An 18,341-nucleotide genomic window follows, 5' to 3' on the forward strand; every position below is an offset into this window, starting at 1 on the left:
ACGGGTAGGTTTAAGGGCGGGGTTAGGTGTAGGTCGTTCGTATAAATTCATTTGAATTGACAACTCGATTACGATTTAGCAAAAATCATATGAATTTTTATGAGTGAGGTCGTACGAATTTGTACGAATTAGCCACCTCGCAAATTATGTATGAATTGCCATGAGATCGGGCTGAAATTTACTCACCCTCAGGCTGTTCAAGTTCAAGTACTGTAGATGAGTTTGTTTCTTCATCGGAACAGATTTGGAAGAATTTATCATTACATCACTTGCTCACCGATGGATCCTCTGCAGTGAATGGGTGCCGTCAGATTCTAAACAGATGATAAAAACATCACAAAGATCCACAAGTAATCCACACCATTCCAGGCCATCGATTAAAAAAACAAATTCTCCAACACTAAGTTTATTTAAAAAAATAATTTTCATTTAACACCGTTATGTTAGGTTTCCCATTTATACAATTGCATTGTGTTAAACTGACTTGAAACAGTTGAGTTTTGTCTCAACTCAATATTTTCATTTTGAAAGAACAAATTATTTTACTTGTGTAACTAGGAAGTGGGTTTTCCCTTCCCATCATGCTTTGCACAGGGCTGGATAAGGAGAGTAAATCTTGAAATAAAATGTTATTTTAGGCATTTTTTATTTAGATGATAAAATTGTGAGACTTGTTTATGTTTAATGCTCTTTGGTGTTTGCATTTAAACGAGTTTCTGGTATGTGTCACGGTGCACACAGCAGGGAGGAACAAGGAGATGAGGATGTAACTCAAATAATATGTCTTTAATGGAGACATCACAGCAAGGCAGACACAGACACAGACACAGACACAGACACAGACACAGACACAGACACAGACACAGACACAGACACAGACACAGACACAGACACAGACAGGAACACCGGGGAGTAACCAGTAGACCAGAAGACATAACACAACACAGACAGGACTTAAATACTAGGGATAATAAGACGAACACGGCTGCAACAGAATAAACTACTAATGACATCAAACGAGGACAGGAAACAAACCAAATATGGGCATGGAAACACAAGACACACACACCAGATGTCTGACAGTATGTTAGTGTTTTGGGGGATTACCATTGTGGTAAAGTGTAGAGCATGTGCTTGGGTTGAGGACCTGCTAACATGAAGCAATTTTGTTTTAATAATAAAAAAACAACTATGGGCATGCCCCTCTTATGCTATGCCTAACAAGTTGGCTAATACCTAAAGTTAAGTAAATCCAATGAATCATTTTTTTTTGAGTGTATAAGGATGTCTGTCTGATAATTTATCTTCCAGTTAAATGTTTTAGTTTGAGTTCAACAAGCATAAAAAAAGTCACTTCATCAATGTATCAATTTCATTTAAACTATATGGCCCAACTCAATTACATTTCATCGCATGAATTAGTTTTTTATGAGTTGGGGCTACACATATTTATTGGATGCAAATCCTGCCCTCAATTAAACTGAGTTCATCCAATGTATTATTTTTTTGAGTGTAATCAAGGGGGCTGAACTTAGGGTAGGGATCATTCATCAAGTTTGTATGTGCTTCATTTCAGTTTTACCAAGCTGAAATAAAATTCACAATGTTTAGAACATTGAGCATGGTGAAGGCAGAAACAGCGTAGCATATTCTGTCAGCAAACATTTTAATTATGAGGCTTCATTGCTGTCATTCCTGACAAAGTAATTGCAAAGCTACATAGGACGTTTAGTTCTTTCTCCATGCAAAAGGAAACATACAGTATAACATTCATATCCAGTCTACAGAGTGAATTATTTTAGACGAGGGGTGATTATAGCAATTGCACACATTTGTCAATAATTGCTAATAATTAAGACACTCTTAATATGGCTTTTAGCTTGTTGATTTGAAATTAACAGAGCAGTCTGAAAGGTTCGTTTCTACCAGCAAAGCAGCACAGTGCTTGTTTGCTAATTAGGTTTTATTCATTAGATGGTTGAAAGCTCTTTGTGGATACTGCAATTAAAGTTGTTACTTAATTGTTGCATGAGTAATTTGAACTCCTGACTTTCACAAGGTTTCGCATTTGGCTTGAACGCTAGTATTTTATTTTTTTTTGTTAATCAGTAGTTCTTTAAAATATCTTTCCCCCATTTTCCGTATAGAAACTATTGCTTTTTTATGGCCATTGATGTTATGGTCATATTATTAACTTTTGAATAAACAATGTTTTCATTGAATGTGTTTTGAGTGTCTGAAAATAAATCATTTTTGAGGGGCTTAAATTAAAATATGTCTAGCCACTGATTTGTCCTTAAACTGTGTGTTATAAAAAGTGTGTTTATCTATTTTATAAATATTTTTTTATTAATACTTAAAATGAGTAGTGAGACAGTTTTGTTTTAAAATATCAAAACATAGCGAATTTGAAAAATCATTGTCAGTGTGGAAAAACTTTTTTCATTTATTTATTTGTTTGTTTGGAAAATAATTAATGATTAAAATATGTACCCAAAAGCCTATTACATTTTTAAAATGTATTAATCCCTAATGGTCATTAAACAAGTTTTTGTTTTTGCAAAATTTTATTTTATTTTATTTATTTTTTTTAAATGTATGGAATTACAGTGAATGCCAAAACTTTGTTTTGCAATTTGAACTGCATTTTTAAAATTAAAAACTTGACTTTTGACCCTTTAACAGCATTTAAAATATTTTGCATATGACTCATACTTGAGTCTTGTGACAATTTACTGTATATTTGCTATAATATCACTTTAACTGTACAATTTCCTCTAATATTTATGCTGTAATTTTGACAACACTGCTTGTTTTCCAACTTTTTGTCAACATAAACTGGGAGTGTTGATATATTAACATAATTAAACACTATTCATTTTGTGATTCTATAAGATTAAAGGTTCTGTTTGTTGTGTGTGAAAAAAAAAAGACGTTTGCAGGGCACAAAAAGGAATAGAATTAAGTTTACATCTTGAATTTTTTATTTTTAATTTTTTTTTCCATTTTCAATTGTCCTGACCCCCTGATTGAAAACCACTGTAAACGGTGTGAAACACTTTATGATCCACAGAGTAATGCAAACACTCAAACAGTTGGTTGTTATCATCTAAATATTAGTTCATGGAAACAAACTCTGTTTGCAGACTGTCTATTCACTTATGTAAACGTTTCTGACACTGAATAATTTATGGTCGACATATATCGCATGAAAAGTCCCCATGCCTGTAGGTGAAATGCAGGCCACTAAACAGACATTGGCTCAGATCAGTTAAATGTCAAAAGGTGGCCTCAATTCGTTTGTAGCACATTTAGCCTTACAAAGAGGGGAGGGAACCTATCCAATTATTTAGTCTTTTTTTTTTAAGGGAAAAGGGGTTAATGATGGAGTGAGGTGGCCCTAGCTGGGCTTCAGAGAAATATAGCACTCTGTTTGGCTGAAGTCCCCCTCTAATTAAGCAGACATAATTGTCACCGATCTTCAGAGCTGTCGAGTAGCCACACCACTGTAATTAGTGCTGCCACTGAGGACTTAAAGTTTCACTAAACCTTTCCAGTCCTCACACAAGAGCGCACACCTCAGCAAACCAACCCTCCAGCTTTAGACGAGTCTCTGGAGGACAGCAGGAGAGTAAAGGAAAAAGACAGAAACAAGGGAGAAAGAGAGTGAAATCAGGGAGGATTACAATATCAGATTTAATTCTCATCTCTGCGGTGTCTTGTACCAAACTTTTCAAATTCTTGTTTTTTTTCCCCCTCTATTACTCATTGTTATTTGTTATTGTCATTTTCTCACCTTCTTTTCTCTCTCTCTGACCCTGTCCCTCCCTCCGTTGTCCCTAATCCACTCTCTAGTTTGGAAGAACGGAGGTGATTGACAACACACTAAATCCGGACTTTGTCAGGAAGTACATCCTGGACTACTTCTTTGAGGAGAAGCAGAGCCTGCGCTTTGATTTGTGAGTTCTTTCTTTTGATCCCTGTCCTGAAGTACCACATCCACACCTCCATTCCTTTGAAAGACCCTCTCACCTCCTCCCACTTCCTGTTTCCTCTGTCGCTGAACAGGAATATTCCAATGCATGAAATAATTTCCCATTTTATTATGATTTACTTTGACCCTCTTACTAACTTAATCTTAACCTTTGTAAGTAACCATGCATGATTGTTTTTTAGTTATTTAGTTAGTTTCCTGAATGCTTTACAAATCTAGCATGCTGGACTCAAAATTCTGTCCCACTTTATAGAAGGTGTCTTTAAATACTATGTATTTAATAATAAAATAAAGAATTGTTAGGTAAAATGTACCTATTGTGTTCATGTTGAGTTGCTAGACACTTTTGCTGCTCTTGAGGTGGGATATTGGTGAGGTTAGGGACAGGTTTGGTTGTATGGTTAAGTGTTAAAGGTAGGGTCAACAGTGTTAATTATAGATGTAGCTACAGATGTAATTAGAGGACGGTATTTTCAAATATAAGTACAATGTAAAAACATGTATGTACACAGTAAGTTCTTTGAAGTGAAGTGACATACAGGTGCATTTAGCCATCCAAAATGCACATACACAGCAGTGAACACACACCCGGAGCAGTGGGCAGCCATTTATGCTGCGGCGCCCGGGGAGCAGTTGGGGGTTCGGTGCCTTGCTCAAGGGCACCTCAGTCGTGGTATTGAGGGTGGAGAGAGCGCTGGACATTCACTCCCCCCACCTACAATCCCTGCCGGCCGGGGACTCGAACCCACAACCTTTGGATTACGAGGCCGACTCTCTAACCATTAGGCCACAACTTTTGTTTCAAATTATTAATTTAAATGTAAGTATAGTAGTTAAGGACACTTCATATAAAGTGGGTCACAAAATTCAATAACTTTTCAAAGAAAGACAAGTTTTATGTCTTGAGTACATTCAAAAGAATAAACCTTGAAATAAATTCCTTGAAACACTTGCTTAAAGTTGAAGCATTTAATTCATGGATTCGTGAAAATCTTAAGAAAAAAATTCTGTTAACACTTTAGAATAGCGAACACTTATTCCTAAAAAAAAAATACCATGATTTTAACGGTAAAAAACTGCTACAGGTAAAACTTGTTAAATGGTTAACGGTAAGTTCCTGTAAAATTTACAGGGGAAAACCATAAACTTACGTTCCTAGAATTCCCTCCGTTGCATTTCAAATTTAGTTTGAATTTTATGTTTTTTCTTTGAAATAACTGTTTCTTAGTTTTTTTTTTCTTATCAGTTATGTTTATTAGGGTTGTATGTTACATCTAATGTTGTTAAATTAATGTTTATTGCATATTTCAGTTTAATGAGTCTCACCATGATGGTGTTTAGTGCTTGTGTGAATGACAATGTGCACCTTCTATATATGTTATTATTTAAAAGCTGCTTGTGATGGGCTTTGGTTCATCAAGTGACTTTCTCATCACCACCTGCAAGGTACAAAACAGATTTCAATACTTTAATAGGTTGGTATATTAACATTATATCAGTTAATGAAATTACGGTATTTAACTGTAATTTTAAGTTTAAACTGTAAAACCTAAATTGTTGTTACTGTATTTTTTACGGTAGAATTCTGGCAACCACAGCTGCCAGTTTTTTACCGTAAATTTTTAATTTTAAATTTTTTTTCTAAAGCAAAACAAGAAGAATGTTTTGTGAATCCAGCCAGAGATACATTGCTTTAATAATAAAATACATTTTTTTTACTTTATGAAACATGTCTGTCAACAGCAAGCACGTTTGACCCTAAAGTTGTTATGCACATTTACTTAAAATACATTTTGTGTGTGTGTGTGTGTTTGAGCACTTGTCTATTAAAGTACTTGTTTCCTTTTAAAGTTTGTTTTCAATGGCTTATCTTTTAATTAGCTATTCAATATGTTTGAAGACTTTGGATAACAGTGTTTTTTCCCCCTACTTAATTTAGATATGATGTTGACTCTAAAAGTCCTGATCTTTCCAAACACGTAAGTAGTGCTGTAATATGATATGAATGAAAACATTAATATGCAAATCAGTTTCTTTTAAAAAATGTCCAAATATATTTTGAAGTGCACTCCCCTTTTTGAAGAGAAAGTCATTGAGATGCTGTTACTTTCAATTTTAAATGACATTAGATATTTACATGAATATTTATTTTAGTTGATGGGTGATGTCATGAAACTGATCCCATGTAATATTATATATACAATTATTTTTATTATGCTTTTTGAATCCGCATTTAAAATCTACAGGATTAAGTCTTGGATAATAAAACGAACTATTGTTATTTAAAAAATAAGTTCAGTGTTTGAAGCCACTGGCATTTTTACGTGTGCAGAAGCAAAAAACGAGAAGTAAATCAATATATTTGGATATATTTTATTCACATTCCTCCCCATTCCTGTGATTCTCATCACATCTCATTTAATGCATGCAAAGCGATCATGTAGATCTACTAATCATCACTGTCTTTTCTGGTCTGATCATCCCCTAAATTGTATGTGTTGTTGTCTGTGTGTGGCTGGTATTGTATTTGTGTCTTGTGCTTTCTGTTACATGCTGTGCTCTGTTGTAAACATGGCCGTGCTCCTTCCCAGAAGCCCCTTGAACTATACGTACGTCTTTGCCTTTCAATTCACTTCTATAAGGAGAGGGCAGAGCGTTGGTATTTGTTGAATTTGATAAGCTCTTACCGCCTCTTCTGCTTGATCCTACCCACTCCATCTAGGACTTTCTTGGCCAGATGTTCTGCACACTGGGCGAAATAGTTGGGTCGCCGGCCAGCCGACTAGAGAAACCTCTTGGGTAAGTAGAATTCAAATCACAGCTGTGTTTTCAAAACTGTGCTCACTGGAACTGTGCTGGCTTGTTTCCAGGGTCAAGTATTAGCCACACCTGCCAGTTTCGAGTACATTTTAAGGTCAAATTCTCACCATTAACAAACCATTAACTATGACTTTTGCCTCAATAAACTACTAATTTGCTGATTATTAATAGTTAGTTAGGCAGTTGTTAAGTTTAGGTATTGGGTAGGATTAGGGATGTAGAATATGGTCATGCAGAATACGTGGTTTATAAGTACTAATAAACAGCCAATATCTTAATAATAGGCATGCTAATAAGCAACTAGTTAATAGTTTCTTATTTAACATTATTTGGTTACACTTATTTTAAAATGTTCTTGTTACAGTGTAATTATACATATAAGTATTGAGTAATATTAATTAACATGCATTAAACATAATTACATGTACTTACTATATGGTTAGGATTAGAGTTTGGTTTAGGGTTACTTGCATGTAATTATGCATAATTTATTGTTATTATAATAGTAAGTACATGTAACGTGTAACACGGACACGTGTTAAAGTGTTAAAATGTTTTTATATAATATATTTATGAAAATATTTTATATACTGTTATTATATAAATATATACAAATATAGAATATTTGGATTTTTAAAAAAATAAATGTATACTTTATTTTTTAGCAAGGATGCAATAAATTGACTTTTAGATTGTATCATGGTTTCCAAAATATATTCCACAAAATAGCAAATGTTGATAATAATAAGAAATATTTCTTGAACATAAAATCAGCATATTAGATTTCTGAAGGATCATGTGACACTGAAGACTGGAGTAATGATGCTGAAAATTCAGCTTTGATCACAGCAGTAAATTACATTTTAAAACAGAAAACATTTAATATTTCACAATATTACTTTATTATTATTATTATTTTTATTATATTTTTTTTTAAAGCAACTTCGATGAGCACAAGAGACTTGAAAAACATGCAAATATCTTACTGAGCCCAAATTTTTATATGGCAGCATGTTTAATATTATTTCTAACTATATAAAGTGTAACTGAGTGTAAAATTAAAGTGTAATATAATACATTATTTATATATGTTTTAGTTTTATATAATATTTTTACATTTTAAAGGACATTTATGACAGCCAGCACAGGTCATTGTGATAACTTGCATTTAAAATTTTTTCTTTCCGTTTAAAGCATATAAAATGCTGAATTTCCTAATGAGGTTACTGGCAAGTTTATTCTGTTTTATTTACATGCCAAAACCAATTTTTAGTCGCATTTGGCGAGTGTTAATTTTGCACCCTGCTTGTTTCTGTTGGCTGTTTCAGTGTTGGCAGAGGACACATTAGCAAAAGCAGTCGTCTGTGGCCCATTTTTTCAAAAGCATTGTTAGTCTTTTCGTTTCCCCGTCATTGGCCCTGGTAGAGCAGGTCCATCCAGATGGAGTTTGATTGTGGAGCGCAGTATTCCTGGCTGAGAAACTCTTTAATTAGAGAGGTACCCTGATGTGTGAGATCAACAGATTTCAAGGCTTAGCTAGCGATCCTCATTAGCTATAACCGTGCATTGTGGGTAAACTTGTCAGAGGATAGTTTTCTTGGTGTAAAAATGTTGAGACATGCATTTTTTCCCTTTTCTCCATAAGTTTTTGTTCTTTGTTATGTCTTACAAAAGCAGAATCACGTATTTAGAAAGTCCCAAGGCAGACACAACTTTTAATGAGAGCTGGAATTAGATGGGAAAAAAATACAATACAGTAACGCATGCGGTTGTTTAGTACTGAAATCAATTGTGAGCTGGGAAAGGCGTTTACATGAGCTCTACATTAATGCAAATGACAATGTTGTTCAAGAAATTAGCCCGGTTTTGATTCAAGGCTTTCAAACATGAAACACACAATGCATGTATTTCCCCGGAGTGCCTCTGAGTCAGTGGGCCCTCTTCAAAGCTTAAAGTATGTGTGTGTGTGTGCGTGGGGAGAACGTGAACATGTTTTCCATTGATTGACTCAAAGAAACTCTTCTCGAGGGGATAACTGGACTCATAAAGTCCAGCAAACACACTAAATTGCCTCCTTCAGGCTTGTAGACCATCTAATAATCTGAAAGGGATAACAGAGTGCGCTTCTGAGGCTGTTTGAACAAGTGTGAGGATATTGACTGTCAGCATGTGTGTTTCTATCACATCTAAGCAAAATTAAGTTTTGCTGTGCTGCTGTTGTCGTGTGCAAGCTGCGTTAAGCCTGTATCCTGCCGCAGGCATCAAAAGAGATGCTGACCACAGGAGGATTTCCTGACATTGATGAAAAAGCATCTAAAATCAGTAAACCTGAAAGTTTAAGGTCTGCCTAGCCTGCCCCGGACGTGTCAAGGGTTGAAAGATCTGAGAATCTCATACAGGTATAGAGAGATTCATACACATTTTCAGAGATCATTTGGCACTTTCCTTTCATAGGGATTCATTTGGTGTTCTGTTACTTTTATTCAAATCAACAGTTCCTCTTTCATTGGAGTAGGTAATACTCAAAAAAAAAATGGACGAACAAATCATAAATGGAGTGCAATCCACATCAAGTTCAGAAACTCACCACACAAACTTCAAAACATAAATGATAAAACAACCATTTTTTAACTTCCCTTCTAAAAATACTATTAACTTGTATCTCTTGGAAACACCCAGGTAATTTATTCCAAGCAACAGAGCTAGTATATAAAAAAATATTTTTTTTCCCCTATTTCACTCTTAAACCTACAAGGATATATATCATTATTACTCACACTTGTAGAACGACAGTGAACCTTACTTATGTATGACAGTACTTACTACTTTACTTATGTACAAATACATAATATTCTAACAAATACTTTAGAACAATTTTCTTTAATATCTTAAACATCAGTGGATGTCCTTTCAAAATAACCCCACACAACTTATTTTGAGCAGTCTGCAATTTATTTTGTAATTTCTTTGAAAAACCGCTATACCAAAAATTGCAAAATAATAAAAGTTTGACTGCACCAGCCAACAATTTTAGAGTTTCAGTATCTAAGGGTGCTTTCAGACCTGTAGATCGATTGCTTTTTTCCGAAACAGGGATTAAAATAATTACAATGTTGCTTTTTATTCTTGGTGCGGTTCGCTTTCACATGGCAAAGTTTCTAAACAGACCAAAATTGTTAATACAATGCACTTTGATTTTGAATGGCGTCTCCTGCTTTTCACGTAACTTATGTAATTACCCATACACTGTGATATAGCCTGATTCATTGATCCGTTGGATCGGATTGCTTTCTCACTACAACCGAACCGCTCCAGAGTTTGTTTTCAACCGAGCCGAGACCACCTCATTCATGCGATCTCGGACCGATTGATTTGGTACGGTTATCCGAGTGCGATTGCCGCGTTCACATATGCCCAAACGAACCGAGCTAAGGGGGAAAACACGCCAGGTTCCGAAACAACGAGCCAGGTGTGAAAGCACCCTAAGAAAGTCACCTGTCTTGCTAAAAATTTTATTCGAATACAAATCTTTGGTGGTAAAGAGAAAGGTAGTAAAGAGAAAACCACATGATGAATTAACGTTCATCACAAGAAGGTGCACAGTGTCATGCACACAAATACAAAACACCATCATGGTAACACACATTACATGAACTGTCCCATTAGATCTATTAGTTTAGTAATATTTAGTTTGACCCTGAGGCTGACAAACAACATTTTATCTCTTTCTAAAACTTTTTTTAAAAAGGACATAAATCAGACTTTTTAAAATTGTTTCTAGCCCTATTTCATACCCTACTCATGGAAAGCGCCACAAATTTTCAGCGATATATTCTTGGAATATTTGATACAAGCTCTGCCCAGCAGTGGGCTGCTGAACATCCCGAAAGTATTGCAATTAGTGTACTTTAACTCTCTTTGCATGAGCACCATCTGCAGATGGCAGGAAGCTAACTTTAAGTACTAGACAACGTCCCACAATAATGAGGTCTATTACATGTTGCAGTCGATGTAAATGTCAGTGTGTAATTAAATGGAGAGAAAGCAAAAGTGAAGGTATTTGAGGTGTCCGTGTTCATTTCCCAGCATCATGGACCCAGCGCTCTCACCACACATATGTCAAGACACTCCATGAACATATGCACATTTTCTCTTTACCTCTAAGATTGCTATTGCAACTACTCATGCTTGAATCAGGGATTTGTACAAACATCAGTATTAAACTTCTGCATGTAACTCGACCCACATCATTTGTGATCCGGCTGTTAATTACACATCAAATATTGTGACTTGTTGTAGCCATGGCTTTTGGTCTTAATGTGTTATTATATGGTATATGAGCTATTAATATAGTGCATTATGTTGATGATATGCTATTGTTGCATTAATTCGTTACATGTTTCCTGAAGATGTTGTTATTATAATGTTACACTTTTGCTTTATAAATATATAAAATATAGATTTATATTAAGTATTATTATAATATATTAAAATTATGAATACGTTTCACTATTACACTGAAATGTAATAATATGAATATATTCATATAAACATAGTTTATGTATTTATCTACAAATATTGTAATCAGTATAAAAATATTCATAAAATTATAAAAGTAAAAAATGGAATTAATTGTATGTAATATATATAGGGTGCGATTTGCCTGGGGGGATTTATGCATCCCTGCCTCTGCTGAATTATTTTCATCCCTGGTGGGGATAAAAACATCCCGCGATCTCGCTCCGAGGTCCCGATCTAAATGAAATGATTCGCGATCCGTGCTTTGAAGTCCCGTTCTGAATCAAATGGCTGTTTCTCAATTCCAAGAACGCAGAGAACGGACTTGTGTTCTCGTGTAGACCAGTCTTGCAAGGCTTCCTTGGAAGAACGAACTCGGAAGGGCTCACCCCTATGCCCTAATCCCTTCAAAGGGTTTACCCTCCGGAGTGAGAGCTTCGAAGGGTTGAAGGGTGTAGAGGGCCAAACAACTGTTTCTTGAATTGCCCTTCTGCGTCATCCTCCTGTGCCCACATGGAGGCGCCGTCATCATGGAAAGAATCAGCGCAAAGGATCATGGGGGCCAAAGTGACCATCAGTTGTACCCTTTGAAATCCTTCATTCTGAAGGGCCCTTTGAAGTGGCCAGTTTTGAGCACTTCGGTTTGGAACGACCCTTCAATATGGCGGCCATGATTGTTTTCACTCCGAAGTGCCCTCCGGAGGGCGATATATATATATATATCCCGTTTGGAATGCACCGTCAAACTGAACTTTGACGGTTGATGATGACGTAGAACGAGAACACAAGGACGCAAGATCGCTGAAGAACGCATATTGAGAAACGGCCAAATGATTCAATGTTTTTAATAGACTGTGTTTCCGTCGTATTAAAAAAATTTCATGACAGGACACCCATATACTTGCCTAAAAAGATGGGTTTATGATGTGCGTTATTAACAAATGACACTAACATTAGTTTACTTAGGCTATAGTCTTACGCTTACTTTCCACCTATGGAGAAAGATTTTTTTTTTCCAAAAGCATCTGCTTTTTTTCACAAATCGCACCCTGTATATATATAAAATAATGAAATACACAAAATAAATATGTATAAAAATGTATAAAATAATTTTCATAAACACAGACAAGTAAATAAATAAATAAAAAAATGGAAGGAAATGAATAGAAATGCAATCAAATATGTCTGCAATAAAGTCATTTCAAAGTGCTGCTTTTCCGTGTATCAAAAGGTTGTGGGGTTTTCAGAGTGGTTCACTGGAATTTTGTTAATGTTCCAAATGAACCCAGACCCCTGTCAACCAAACCGATCAGATCAATACAGAGGTGTGAAGACTTAAAATGTGCATTAAAAGTGCCAATCAACCATTTGCACATATTTTGGAGAGGTAACAAAAGTAAACTGACATTTTTCCAACCAAAAACCGTCTCTCATTCCTCCTCTGGCCTTTGATTCGTTCTCATTTCTTGTGGCCAATCATGGCTCTTTGGGCAACATAATACATTTCAAAACCACCTCAGCACTGTTCTCCTAACAAGCAAACAAAAGCTTTTATCTGCAATTCTTCCTCCATTTGCACCTCCTTTCTCCGCTGCTTTTAATTGTTTTGCCTTTAATCTTCAGGAAATTGGACCTCACATTAATTATGAGTCGCAGGTTGGGTTTTGATGATGAAAGAGGGACGTGAGAGAAAAAAGCAGAGGAAAACACTGATCATATTCAGCGCAAAAAACGCTACAGAGTGTGTGTGCTTGAATGGCAGATGAATAACGGGCTAGAAGGTAATAAGCAATAAGGAAGAGCCAGCTCTGAACAAGTACAGAGACAAAGAGGATCATGCCTCATGAAACTGGATTGTATTTGGAGATAAAATTTGAATTTCACCTGTTTTAATGAGAAAGCTTTCGGCTGGCTTCCCTATTTATCTAAATGGCAGCCGTGCAGCCAATGCATATTTACTCAGGATTTATATGTTGCTTAAAAAATGTTTTATTTTGTCAGAATAAACAGCTACTTTTGAATGGCAGTCAGTTGAGAAAGATGCTTTTTTCAGCCAGATGGGTTATCTATGACAGGGTTAATGGGCCCATAACTAGCCAAACCAACGATTCATTAAATGTAGTGGTGGAAAAAAAACTTGAGCATTTCCAATATTTTCTGTAATATATAAAGCCACTTGATTTTTATTCTATCCTTTTCTACATGTAAATATACCATATGTATCCATAAGTATATATATATACTGTATATATATATATTTTTTCTTGCTCCAGTTAGATTCAGCGAAATGTATTGACTGTGTCGATTAACAGCAAAATGTATGTGAATTGACCTTTTTAGAAAGAACCTAGCACTTGAGAGGTGTAAATGATTACTAATTTTTTTTTGATGTTTATAAGGTTTGTACCGATTTATGTGTATAGTTATTTTGAAGGACTTTTATTATGATACTGCCTTAACGAGCACCAACATGTGTATAAAGCGCGTTCTGTTTCCGCTATGTGTATGTGCGCACACTTTCTTGAAAGACGCAGCTTAATGTATGACGGTTTTCTTCCCTCCATGAAGTGTTGTGCATCCCATTTGAGGGTTATAAGGTAAACTAAGTTTGATCTTTTTTTTGTAATTGTATCGTTTTATTGTGATGTTGGTTAATGTGTTGGAGTGACAGTGTTTGTTTGTTTTTATTGTTTGTTTTTGCTGTAGCTCTTACGGTGTCTACATGAGTGTCACGAATAAAACGCTAATGGAAACATCAGTTTAAGGAGTAATTTGACCATCATTCAAGTGGGGTAGCTACAGTAAGAGCTTGGCCATTCGTCGTTTGACTCTGCTGCGTTAATGATTGGTGTCCATGCTGACGGGTCTTTAAGAAGTGGATATTCACGGGCGGCAGGTCAATTTCCGATGGTCAAATGTGGTTCGTTTACGGATAACTACGGCTGAAATCAAGGATTAAACGATACACTACGGATTGCGAAAGACTGTGTTCTTCTTCAGGTGACATTTATCCCTCTACGCACTTCTACAGCAGTAAAAGGATATTAAGGTGAAACATTTAACCAACGATAGACATTTTCTTCAAGTTTAATACAAGGGTTGAAATGTTTAAAGTATTTTGAAAGACCAAATCCTTTGTGTTTGAAGAAGGGATATTTATACGAGTTTTAAAGGAAATATTTGTCTTTAAAAAGGGTTATTTAAAATACTTGATATTAATGTTTGAGGCTACATGATTACTGTTTTGTAATTTAAATGACTTTTTAACTGCGCTGGACATCTTATATTATTGTGTGTTAATTTGGTAATTTTAAAATGATTGAGTCAAATAATTGTGTTGATATTGTTGAATGTGAAGGGCTGATTAATAGTCTCCAACATGATATTGAAACCCTTAATCATGAATATCAAACATCAACAGAGAGTTTAAAGAGACAACAGATAATAGAGACAATTGAGACTAAAGAACAAACTTTGAGTGAACTTAAAAGTAAACTTCAACAAGATTTAGCAGATCCTCAAGGTCCTCGACGTTCTGTTCGTCCACGAAATCCTACAGAAAAAATGCTTGCATTTCAAAAGGATGAAATTCAGAAGAGAGAAAAAAAGCTTATTTCCATGTACGAACAATGGAAAATGTCTGCACGTGAGGCTAGAAATCAACTCAAGTCTGATATTACTGAGAGCCAGCTAGCAACTCTAATTGACACCCTGGAAGAGGAAAGGGAGAAAGTTATGCGTATCTATGTTGAAGTTAGAAATTATGTCACACCATCTACTGAACTGAGACGTCGTATTGATGCTTGTGAGGCCGTGACAACAGAAATAATAAAAGTTGCTTATGAAAGAATATCAGGCATTGATGAATTTGATGAAGAACAAGTAAAACATCGCTTGAAGGATTTGCTTAAATCTAGCCACGCTCGTTCTATCTATGGCTCTACTGTTTCTCAAATTAGCCATAAGTCTAGTGCCCGATCAAGTCATCGTTCTGCATCGTCATGTGTAGCATCAAAACATGCTGAAGCAGCTGCAGAATTGGCGGCAAAGGAAGTGGAGTACAAAATGCTAATGGAGGAAAATAAACGGAAGGAGAAAATTCACGAGTTGCAAGAAAAACAAGAAAGAGACCTTGATGCTCAGAAACGTGAATTAGAGCAGTTACAGGCGGAAAAGGATTTAAAAGTAGCACAGGCAAGGTTCGAGGCCTACAATCGGATAGCAGCACAGGAAGTTGATGATCCTTCAACAAACCGGGTTATCAGAGAACAACATTGCCTGCCTCCAAGCCTTTCTAGCCAACCTGTTAATGATATATCACCATCTCAAAATGAACTGCCTTTTCTTGTTCAAGCCCTACAAGACAGCATAAATTTGAACAGATTGCCAGCTCCAGAGCCCTTTGTGTTTAATGGTGATCCCATTCAGTATGTTGAGTGGAAGGCTTCCTTCATGTCATTGATTGATCGAAAGAGTATATCTGCTGCTGACAAACTTTATTATCTAAAAAGGTATGTGGGTGGATCGGCACGCAAAACCTTGGATGGTACCTTCTACAGGAGTGATGACAAAGCTTATAAGGATGCCTGGAGTAAATTGGATCAAAGGTATGGTCAATCATTTGTGATTCAACGTGCCTTTCGCCAGAAACTTGCAAATTGGCCGAAAATTCAATCAAAGGATGCTATTGGACTTAGAGAATTTTCGGATTTTCTTAACGCCTGTCAAGACGCCATACCTCATGTTGCAGGTTTACAAATCTTAAATGATTGTGACGAAAATCAAAAGTTAGTTCAAAAACTACCTGAATGGGCTGCTTCACGTTGGAATCGACAAGTTACACAAACCTTGAGAGATAATAAAGATTTTCCTGACTTTAAGACCTTTGCAGCATTTGTTTCGTTAGAAGCAGAGATTGGTTGTAATCCAGTCACGTCATCTTACGCTCTCAGTTTAACATCTGTTAATAAACAAACTTTCAGAGAGTCCAAAGGAAATAAGGTTAATGTCCTTAATACTCAGACTGACTTGGGATTTAACAGACCAAAGATCATCAAGAAAAATGTCAAACCTCCCTGTGTGTTTTGTCAAGATCCTAACCATCAGCTCTATGATTGTTCCAAACTAATGACCAAGACACTAGTAGAACGACGGGCATATGTAAAGGAAAATAATCTTTGTTATGGATGTTTGAAAACTGGCCATAGTGTAAGAGATTGTCGTTATCGTCATTCCTGTAACTCGTGTAAAGGGAAACATCCCACTTGCCTTCACGACGATAACTTCACCAAAAGAGAAAGGCTAGTTCCATTAACGGCATCTGCTTCAAGGTTAGAAGATGAGTCAACAGCTGTTCTGTCTCTGAGTGTGGCCGGAAAGGGATCATCTTATACATCGATGGTTGTGCCAGTATGGTTATCATCAAGTAACAATACGAGTATGGAAAAACTTGTTTATGCCTTGCTCGATTCACAGAGTGATACAACCTTTATTGACCAAGAAGTGAGCAATGTCTTGCAGGCAGATAAATTTCCTGTCAAGTTAAAACTGACCACTATGACTGGAAAGGATACCATAGTGAAGAGTGAAAGGATTTCAGGACTTCGTGTAAGGGGTTATAGTTCTGCCACTTATATTGAACTCCCCCCTGTTTATACTAAAGATTGTATTCCAGTCAACCTTGCACATATACCTACGTGTGAAACAGCCAAACTTTGGAATCATCTTTCTGCAATTGCAGAGGAGATACCCTCTTTGAAGGACTGTGAAGCTGGTCTTTTGATTGGCTATAATTGTGCTAGAGCGCTGGCACCAAGACAAACGATTTTAGGAGAGGATGATGAACCTTATGCTGTCAAAACTGATTTGGGATGGAGCATTGTTGGACCTTCATTACCCAGGCTTGACTCTTCAGGTATCACTAGTCTCTGTCATAGACTTTCTGTTAAAGAAATTCCTTCATTGACTCCAGCAGATGCCATACGCATTTTAGAATCTGATTTTAAAGATGCTAATGATGAGGACAAAGTTCTTTCTCAAGATGACATTGCCTTTTTGAACAAATTAAGTGGTGGTATAAAGAGAAATAGCTCTGGACACTATGAAATGCCTCTACCCTTTAAAGACAGACCTAATTTGCCAGATAACAGACAACTTGCTCTTGTGAGACTTAACCATCTAAAGAGAAAATTGTTAAAGGACCAAAGGTACAAAGAGCATTATATGAAATTTATGGAGGAGGTCATTGACAGAGGAGAGGCAGAGGAAGTTAAAGATGGAGGGAGTCAAGGTGAAAAATGGTATGTTCCTCATCACGGTGTTTATCACCCGAAGAAACCGGACAAGCTGAGAGTTGTTTTTGATTGTTCTGCGAGGTATGGTGGAAGAAGTTTAAATGACCATCTTCTACAAGGACCTGACTTGATGAACAATTTGACCGGTGTTCTTCTCAGATTTCGTCAACACCCTGTTGCTTTAATATGTGATATTGAGAAAATGTTTCATCAGTTCCATGTGCCTGAAGCAGACAGAGACTTTCTGCGTTTCTTGTGGTGGAGAAATGGAGACTTAAAAGAACAACCTCAAGAGTACAGAATGACAGTTCATCTCTTTGGAGCGTCCTCATCTCCAGGATGTGTGAACTATGGATTAAAACACTTGGCTGAAGGTAACAAGGATCAGTACCCTTTGGGATTTCAGTTTATAATGAATGATTTCTATGTAGATGGTGTTACAAGTGTACAAACAATAGAGGATGCAATTCAACTTGCTCAAGAAGCTCGAGACCTTTGTGCCATTGGTGGCCTTAGACTTCACAAATTTGTGTCCAACTATAATGCTGTGCTGGAAAGTATTCCTCCCTCAGAACGAGCAATCAATGTAAAGGAACCTGATTTCTCATTTGATTCCTTGACAGAGCGAACATTGGGGATTCAGTGGAACATGGAACGTGATTGTTTCAAGTTTGATATTTCTCTCAAGGAACAGCCAGCAACTCGACGTGGAATCT

At 36.2% G+C, this 18,341-nt stretch overlaps 1 protein-coding gene across 2 annotated transcripts in view; it reads left to right on the forward strand.

Annotated features, from left to right (window-relative positions):
• The window catches only part of cpne5b (copine Vb), a gene marked incomplete at its 3' end in the record, with an annotated part of 164,198 nt that overhangs the window by 41,151 nt on the left and 104,706 nt on the right, over positions 1-18,341 (forward strand). For both annotated transcript variants that reach the window (XM_079396420.1, XM_079396421.1), the window contains exons 4-6: positions 3,856-3,959; positions 5,934-5,973; positions 6,717-6,793. In XM_079396420.1, the coding sequence (XP_079252546.1) occupies positions 3,856-3,959; positions 5,934-5,973; positions 6,717-6,793 (221 nt within the window). The remainder of the gene's footprint in view (positions 1-3,855; positions 3,960-5,933; positions 5,974-6,716; positions 6,794-18,341) is intronic.

The sequence above is a fragment of the Barbus barbus genome (assembly GCF_936440315.1).
Source record: "Barbus barbus genome assembly, chromosome: 37".
Classification (NCBI taxonomy): Eukaryota; Metazoa; Chordata; class Actinopteri; order Cypriniformes; family Cyprinidae; genus Barbus; species Barbus barbus.